The sequence below is a fragment of the Strongylocentrotus purpuratus genome, unplaced genomic scaffold (genome assembly GCF_000002235.5).
Source record: "Strongylocentrotus purpuratus isolate Spur 01 unplaced genomic scaffold, Spur_5.0 spur5_scaffold_13, whole genome shotgun sequence".
Lineage (NCBI taxonomy): Eukaryota > Metazoa > Echinodermata > Echinoidea > Camarodonta > Strongylocentrotidae > Strongylocentrotus > Strongylocentrotus purpuratus.
In genome coordinates, this window is record NW_022145598.1 from 33679339 (window position 1) to 33689042 (window position 9704).

Consider the following 9704-nt stretch of genomic DNA (forward strand, 5'->3'; position numbering starts at 1 on the left):
AACTATTCACGGAAAAACCTGTTTAAAAAATCAAGGTTGAAATCATATAGATTTATTTGATACTTAAAGAATTATCGCCGTGATGGTGTTATAAACATTTACCCAAACTAATATACCAGTGTTTGCTTTAACAATACCGAAATTTCTTATGCATTTACTCATACACAAATTCGCTTGAGAGTGCTGAAATCATAGGCATATGGGCATGTTTTCAGAGGGCGGTAGAGGGGGTGGGGGGCGTAGGGCCTGGTGGCTTATTTGAACCGTCCTGTATATAAATTACACAAGTTAGGGAAGTGATTGAGCAAACAAAATAAAAAAAAAACAACGTTTAAAGGTGGGAGCTCAGGCCTGGTGGCTTAATATCAACAATCTTCTTTTGAAATCTAACGAGCGTTCGAAGAGAGCGAGCAAAAAAATAATAATAATAATCAAGGCGGGCTGAGGCCTGCTAGCTGAATGCGAACTATTCTGTTTATAAATTGCATGAATGAGTGAAGTAACGAGCATAACAAATAAATAAAGTGTTGATGGGGGGGGGGGGGGCTGAATATTAACCATCCTGTTTATAAATTGCACAAGCTGGCGACGTGAGGTAGCAAATAAACATTGTTCATTTTGGCCAAAATGTTAATTCGACATCTACATACATAAGTTCGACATAAAAATAAATAATTTCTTTCTCAAATTAAAATTTGTTTATTTAAATCGTATCATGATTTTTTTCATTCTTTCCTTCCTTTTCTGTTTTGTTTATTTCTAATTTGTTGCTGTCTTTTCAAGTGCCGCCTGGGGTAGATTCCCTCCCTGTCACCCCCATAGATACACCACTGAGTAAGACATTCGCAATCGACATTTTATGTCACAAATATATACCTTTTATATCGCATGTTGAACTAAGGACGAAATATAATGAAATTAGCATTATGTAATTTATCACATTGCAGACATGGTTAAAAAAAAACAACTTTATATTTGAAAGCAGTGTAATAACAATTGGGGCAAACATACATGAGTCTAACATTATGCGCATAATTCAAGACTAGCAAGAAAATATAAAGAAACACATTGCATATGAAAATAAAAATGCATATGAAATTATAACACACTTGGGGGTGTTTTGAAATTAGTGTTTATGTAGAAGGAAAATAAAACGGTTGATCTAAAACGCGATCTTAAACGCAGTGTTTAACCCTTTCTAAACCTGGAAGTACTTACATATTGGGGGGGGGGGGGGGGGTGCAGTTTTTAATTTTGTCCAAAATGAAATTTGTTTTTTTGTGGTGATATTTCATCATAGCCATGCCTATATTATTATATAGAACTTATATTTTGCTTGTACCCCATTTATACGGCATTAGGCAAATTATAAATTTTACGTAATAAAAACAATTATCCGTGCATGTAAAAATGTGTAATCGTTAAAATAATACCGACCTTCAATACTTTGCAAGGATGAAACCATTCCGCGTCTACCAAAAACAATTAATAGTTGGTATTGCATTATATTCCATTTACGAATGTGAAGTGTGATGCCTCAAAGCTTCACAACCCTCATGTTGTACTCAGTAATATTTAAATAGTTCACAATAAAATCGTTACAGTACGTATCTGAAGTTAGAAAATAACAATAATATTATTAATGATAATAACAATAATAATAATAATAATAATAATAATAATAATAATAATAATAACGATTCTTGTATAGAGTTTATGTCTCACGCCTGGCGCTCCATTTGTATCACCCCTGATTTAGCACGGCTGCCATTACAGCATTCGAGCATTATAACGAATTAATTCGTACCACGTACCCATTTATCTGACGTGGGTGAAGTGTTGGAAATGTAGATTAATGCCTCGCAAAATGATATTACTGCTAGTACATTGGTAAAATTATTTTTACACCCTTTGTAGACTCCAAATTCATTTTAATGAATATGTACATAGTATTACTCACACCTTTCCTCCACATACATACGTGAAGGCCTATAATTATATCTATAAAACCCTACATGCTGTATTAACAGGACATCTATATATAACCCTAAATGGTACATTAACAGGACATCATAAAAACTGGTATACTACCCTATCCCTCACCCTTACCCTAAATTCAAAACAAAAACTAATTGTACTAATGATTAATTTCTTGGGAGGCATTTAAAGTTTCTTCTGCCTGCAAACGTACGTATAGGGCAGTAATTATTCACTACATAATATGTCCGTCTATGACGCTGTAAGATGTATGTTATACAATATGCTTGATGACAATTGATATACCGTATATATATATATATACACACATGTACAAAAATTTCCTGTATGTATGCGTGTATTTTTGTTACTTCGGAAGGGGGGGGGGGGTATCATCGAGCAGTATGCAATGTATACACGTACATTATACACACCATCTCACATGTACATACACATATTGATATCGTACAAGGAAAGAGGGTAAGCAAAAGCCCAATATCTGATTTGCTTTATTAATAGAAAATGTTGAAAATGTGTTTATGAGCGAGTGCTTCGCACTGCCTTTTCTGTTATACCTTCAATCATTTCACATGTTGACAAGAAACCATTCCAAACAGGATAATATGGCGATAGTCCTGGAACACACTGCATTGTTCCACCTCCATTCAGACTGTATCCATCATCACACGTGAGATGAACAATGGAACCAAACCACGTGATGTTTGAATCCCATGATCCATGAATGACGTCATCCAGCTCATCGCAGAATCCAACGGAAACTTTAGAATAATGAACATAATATATAGTTCAACGACATAGGAATGATAGAATATAAAATTAACACTTTATTATGTTCAATTACTATGCTCAATTACTATTCTATTTCATTTCAGTGCATGATCTCATGTCATCAAAATAAAGATACATAACACAAAACAAGCAGGCAATTTATCATTGTATCGAAGCATGTGCATATTATATGCCTCAAATTTCCATCCATTATTCTTGGATACACATATATATAGTTATTTTGAAGAAGCAGACTTACCGTCATACACCAATGAGCTGATAACTTGTCGAGTACCAGGTGTATTTTGGATGCATGTACTATGATCTGCAACAGGGGCTATATCGGGTAGGTTAACATCATCAGCGATAGAACAGAAACATTGTGTTCCGGTCATAATAGCGAGAGCCTCTCTTGTGATAGCTCTACAAGACGACACACACTGTGAGGTCGATTCAAAGCTGAATCCGTTAAGTTGTGGAAGATCTTCAAGGCGATAGCAGCCCTTATATCCTGGTTCTGTATAATTGAATGAGAAATACATTTTTTTTAAAACAGAACACCCAAAATGAGCTACAACTCCTTCACGTCATTCGAGTTTTGCCTCCACAAATTTCGAATTTGCCATTTCGCATTTAGCATATTGTTTACCACTTTCATTTAGAATTTCATACGCTTTTTTATATTCATATTGGTTTAAAAGTGCTGAATTCTTGTAGCTGAATGAATAATAATAATAATAACAAAAAATATTTATGAAGTGCATAATAATTTGAAAATTTCTCTATGCGCTTTACAATCATAACAAACTTGATTGTTTTTAAACATGTTTAATACAACAATAAATAACAAAATAGATAAGCAAATGACAAAAAATATTCATGGGAAAGTTAACCAATGCACCTATAACTTTACACCTACATTTTAAGTAAACTTAATTGACATTACATATAATAAATTCAACAAACAGACACTCATCATGTCGAATCAGCCTCCCAACCAGCAACGGACAAAGCAGCTCTAGGAGACCCTCGAAAACAAATAGGTTTTCAGGGCTCTTCCAAAGCCGTCAATGCTCCCAACAACTCGAAGCTGGTCAGGAAGATGGTTGGGTTGATGTGGTAGGGACAGTCAGGAAATTCTTTGTTGAGGAGTGGAGATTTCTACCGGGTATGTAAGAGCAAATAATATCAAGAAGATATTAAAAGTCGGGGATTTAAGAATCATTACCTTGTGACACAACAACTGTATAAACAATTCTTTCTTTTACAGGTAACTAATGAAGGAGAGTGAATGACGTTATGAAACGATAAAAAAGTTATTTTGTAAAATATAAAGAAAAGCTGCCTTACCATAGCACTCAACTGTGACGGCATCAGCGGAGGTACAGTTTCCGGAAGACCATAAACAATCCTCTAAACGGAATGTGTCTGTGAACATGTAGGTATAGAAGAAGATGAAGAAGAAAACAAAAACAAAATCCGTTTTCATTTGGTAATGCATTTCATTCTTCGTAAATGGAATAGTTAACCGCCTGTGTGGAAAAACAAAAATCATTTACCCGTGCACTATTCTTTGAGCAGATTCCACAAATATACCATACATTCTTACATATCAATAACATCAATATAGTAAATTTTACTAAATTAGACAAGAGATGTTGTACGTCTATATTCAAACTGTTGGTATGATTGTATTAATAATATTTATGCATATAAATGTGTATATTATATATTATATCCTGCATCAAAAATTTGTTGGCTTTTGATTGGTTGAGAGTTCATCACATGACCAAAAATATTTGACCTATATTTAGAAAGTACTATATGAGAGTACTATTTTTTGTTTTTGTTGTTGAATTAAATCAATTTTTTTTTTCAAATCTTAATTTAATGAAAACAAAATATTTTTAATCTTTTAAGATAAAAATTGACATTTTTTTGTTCTAAATTTTTTTTTCTCCCAAAAATGTTTTTTTTTAAATTTTTAAATTTTTTTAAAATAAATTTTTGACGCAGGATATAAAACAAATATACCATGACTTCTATTCGAGGTACTGGTTAAACTATGGGCCTCGGTGACTCCAAAGGAAACATTTGCTTCGGGGCTGCGCCCCTCAGCAAATGGTACTATTGGAGTCACCTCTTTTAACCAGAACCTCTCAAGGCAGTGTATATTTGTATATTATATACCTCACTTAAGAAATCCAGCCATCTGATTGGTCGAAATTGCATTCATAAACTTTAACTATTCCTGTAAATTTCCCGCTAAAATTCCAAACCCATGTAATAGTTTTAAAAAATAGTTCAAAAATCCCAGTAACCATGGTTACCGGGAAAATAGTTCTAAAAATAGTTCTAAAATCCCAGTTATTATGGTTACCGGAAAAATAGTTCAGTCTTGGTGAAATGGTTTGAGCGATCGAGGATACCGTACGTGTGCGAAGAATTGGTCGGTATTTTCATACAAGACAAGACAATTCCAAACAAGACAAAAATGGCTCAATAAACTCTCCCAAGATTTCAACTTATCAAATGCAAGACTCGCTGACAGCAAGAACAACAAAAAGGGTACATGAAATTATCCATAAACATGTTCGTTTAGTTGCTGAAAATGCTTAGATCTAGTAATAGTCAGGGTGTCTGATCGCGCACCCGATGTTGTGTGCTAATTCTTCCCATAGAGATTGCACGCAATTTCAATTCAATTTCATTTATTTCCACAGATTCATAAAAGACAATGTAAATTACAATCAAATATAAAAGTATTACAACAAAAGATGAACCTGCAGAGGGGGTGATCAAAAACCACAGAGGTTTATCGGGGATCATCCCCTGCTTAAAATTACAATATAAAAATACAATAGTTTTTTTTTAATTAAACAATAACACATACATGTACAAAAACATATATAGATATTACATGCAAATCTATGCAAATCTATGCGAGTCTCTATGCAGTCTACGTGCATTGCGCGACCATGTAATTCGAGATTCAAACCTTTATCTGTTGTGATCCTGAAGGTGATACTCAATAAGTGAGGTGTCATATGAAAGCGCAGGTTTTTCTCCATATTCCCCACAGGGCCGGCCCACCACCAAAATTGTAAAAATATCTTGCTTAGACTAGAATCTAGATCTAGTCTACTCTCAAAGATACACTCATAAAAAACAACCATGCAGATAAACTAGAGAAAGGCCAAGGTGGTGTCATTAAGTTGACTTTTTTTCGGCATATAAAAGTATTAATGACTGCTTTAATAAACGTATCAGACATCTGAGCAGGGCAATTTTTAAATGTTATTGCCCTCAAGGTTTGATGGATAAGCCAACAAAATTACAATATTTTAGCCCGTTCAGGAAAGTCAATGGGATTTGTGTGTAATTTGCAGGTCAATATGGTTATACAGTACACCAATGAACAAATATTTTAGCCCGCTCTGAAAAGTCAATGGCAAAATGCGTGTTAAACTAGTGAGCAATAATATAGAGCCAGTTGTAATTTACATCGCGCATCAGCTACTGTAATTTACATCGCGCATCGTGTAAAAGAAAATGCGCATTTTGCGCGAACTCTATTGTGACGTAACAAACACACCCTAAGCAAACTGTTTGCAGTGTATCGAAAATCTGTCAAACACTGGATGCACAGCGCTGGTTTGACAATGTTTGTGCAACTTCTAATGCTAGGAAACCCTGTGTAGCCTACATAATTTAATAGTATAAGATAGTAAGAGTTTCTTGTTTGCTCTAGATGTCTGATGTAGTGATATTGACTGCCTAATTCAGGGCAATACGACTTGTCATATATCACCCTCACCTTCGGTTCGGGCGATATATGTCGTATTGCCCAGAAGGCAGTCAATATTAATTAACTGTTACCTATATAAGGCATTTTAGCTGCTAAATAAAAAGTCGTATTTTTCACGCTGCTCCATATTGCCCTCTTCCGGGTTTGCCCCGTAGACCACTGTACTAAATCAGAGGGCAATATTGAGCAATATTGAGCAATATTCCACTCTGTCTTGTCCGTGAGCTTTACGCGCAGTATTGTGTAGGCGTTTAAGTGTACGCGCGGTAACAATCATTGTTCCGTCATAATTAGACACAGTAACATTCATTGTTACGTCACAACATAACTCACATGCCCTGGTCACAATTACATACCTGCCTGAATAACCTGAAATCAGATGGACCGGCAAACAGACGGGAGTAAAAATCAAGATTGATACCGAAGTTGTATAGGCCCCTATCAATAATTTGCTTAAAAGTGCCATGTTTAGGTAATAATAATTATATTGACAGGGCTTCTTTCGGGGTACATCAGAAATATTGACCGCGCTAAGACCATTTTGCCCTCGTCTTCGACTCGGGGCAATATGATCTTAGCTTGGTCAATATATCTGATATACCCCTCAAGCCCAGTCAATATAATATAATTAACAGGTGGGCTGTATAACGTACAGACCACCTTATAATTTCGTTAGAATTGCCTTTATTTATTTATTTATTTATTTTTCTTATTTCTAACCACTTTTTTGTGGACAAGATAACATGAAAATGGCTCAATCAAATGACTTCAAATTCGGCACACAGTATAGGCATATGTACAAAGCACAATAACGTTTTCAACATTGACCTTTACTGATGACGTCATCTAGGCGCCATTTTGTAAAATTTTACGAAAATCAACTCATGATCATATCTTCATAACCAAAAGCTATTTATCATGATCAAGGACAATATCCGTCCGGTCAATTTCAGGTCAAAGAACGCGCGCGTGCGCGTACGTCCGCGCGTCAATGCGCGCGCAAAATTTAAAAATGCTCAAAATCGTCTTAAAATCATTTTGCATACGTTTTAGGCCATTCTAAGCATTTTATAAAAAATTGCGCACACGCGCATGCGCGCGCGTTTTCGCGCGTAAAGCTATTACACAGCATAGAATCGCTATTTTTTTGCTTTCATGATATTCCAGATATTTTTACAAACAAATTGATACCATGTTTGTCTCTTTATGACTATTAATAACGGAATGACCGACCGTTTAACATAAATTTCTGTGCGCGCGAGCTCTTGTAATGTATAGCATATATGGGCAAAAACATGCCTATACAAAATCCATTGTAGCTCTTTAGGATGCAAGGTGACCCCAAATTTTTGTTCATATTTTGATAAAGTATGAATCAGAGATATTGTATCATGTCTCATTTGACCCTCAATTAACTCATGACGTTATCATAATGGCCTCCGAACTCAAAATTCCAATTTGCATATTATGACGTCAGCATATTTATGGAAAATTGATTGTATCTCTGTAAATATTGATCGATTTTCTTCCAAATTTTGATATGTTGTAGCTGAGACAATAAACTATCTACAAATGCAATTGGTATTATCCTTCATTTTGACAAAGGCATCATGTCATAGTTTTGCGATTAAAGGAGGCATGTCAAATTTTACATTTTGCGTGTATTCTCTATGGGACATGACTTTTTCTCAAAACTTGGTTGTACATTCCCGTCTTTCGCGAGCAATAACTACGTCGTTTTAGCTTAGTTTACGCCGAACTTCGAGTATGTTGTAGCTGAGACAATAAGCTATCTCAAATGTGCCCTTTATTTTGTCTCAATTTTTTGTTAGATCAGCCCACCTTTACTTGTTCCAAACAAGTATTACAAATCTAGTTATATTATTCAAATTGTAAGCTCGTCCATTCAGCATGTGCTAAACTAAAAACAAAATAAAGAAATTAATAAAATTATGCACATAATTAATTCAAAACATGCTGAAGCCCAGTAAATTGACGACCCACGAGTAAGACGGAGCACGACCTTCCGAGATTTTCTAAGGGTTCGTGAGACTCACAGACTGTCTACTTCGTGGCATTTGGTCTCATGTTTTAGTTCTCAGTCCATATACCTGTTACCTGAGATGCTATAATTTGTGTACGCGAGTTCAACAATGCATTGTGTTTAACTCGTTGTTCATGAACATAATAAATATTATGTTGTCATATCAAATATCGGTGTAGAATGAAAGTAACTTGATTATGGGCGATACCAACCTGACGCGCAGACATATCTTGCTTTGTGATGAAAGTTTGCAAATTTGAAATGAAAGGCTCCACGCTCCTGCAAAAGCTCAAGCTAGTTCTCTCCCTCTATTTACAAAAAAAAACTTTTACTCAACTGTATTTCGTCAAATGGAGTAAAATTGTCTTGCATAAGAGAGAGAGACGCTTAGATATTATCGTTTTGATAGTCCATTTGACAATACGAGTGCGCTTTTGGCGTGATGTAACGGATGTACTCACAGTCATTACAGATGGGAGCCTTGATGCAATCCTGCCCAGCTGAAATACAGTCCTCAGTCCCGTACCCGTAGGAAACCTTCTTAACAGCAGGATAGCCGAGTTCTCCACAGACGACCTCTGCCACCCTTTCATCAAAGCCGTCTTTGCTTACCCTCCTCCAGTGATCCGATTGAGTACCGTTACGAAGCTCAAGGAAACCCTTTCCTGGTGAGTTATCGCCGACAATACGTGCCACATTTGCATCCCCTTGTAAAGAGAGAGAGAGTTACATCAAAATACAGAAGAAAGAGTAAAATAACCCTCACTAGCGGAAAGATAAATTGAAAGTAATGTTAGGTTTACAGCGTAAATTTTAAAACACTGATCTCTGCTTTGTTGAGGAACCGATGGGGATGAAAAGTTTCTCCACCGTTGTTGACCCACATTCGATTATTTACAACCAAATTGAAAACCGTGTATTTTGTTTCTTCTTCTGCAATTAAGAAAGCGAACATAAACCCGATTTACGTTTAAAACCTTTCACCAAACTTTGTTTTCTTTTGAAACGGATACACTATTATGGCATATATTTTGTAGGCATCATTTCATTTTTTTCCAAATCAGAGACAACATCAAGTAATTATAA

The 9704-nt window shown here is 35.4% G+C and overlaps 1 protein-coding gene across 1 annotated transcript; it reads right to left on the bottom strand.

Annotated features, from left to right (window-relative positions):
• Positions 1 to 2514: 2514 nt before the first annotated feature.
• LOC105443883 lies at positions 2515 to 9135 on the bottom strand. The gene is made up of 4 exons (XM_030983717.1): positions 9080 to 9135; positions 4117 to 4194; positions 3026 to 3283; positions 2515 to 2756 (listed from the first exon to the last, which is right to left on the bottom strand). Exons 3-4 carry the CDS (start codon positions 3159 to 3161, stop codon positions 2515 to 2517), a joined length of 378 nt encoding a protein of 125 aa, XP_030839577.1. The 5' UTR covers positions 3162 to 3283; positions 4117 to 4194; positions 9080 to 9135.
• Positions 9136 to 9704: the final 569 nt, after the last annotated feature.

Bases quoted from the DNA above. Each gene is read 5' to 3' on its own strand.
- LOC105443883 (XM_030983717.1), bottom strand. From the start codon at position 3,161: ATGACCGGAACACAATGTTTCTGTTCTATCGCTGATGATGTTAACCTA. The intron at 2,757-3,025 runs GTAAGTCTGCTT...ATTATTCTAAAG, and splicing joins CAGCTCATTGGTGTATGACG to TTTCCGTTGGATTCTGCGAT.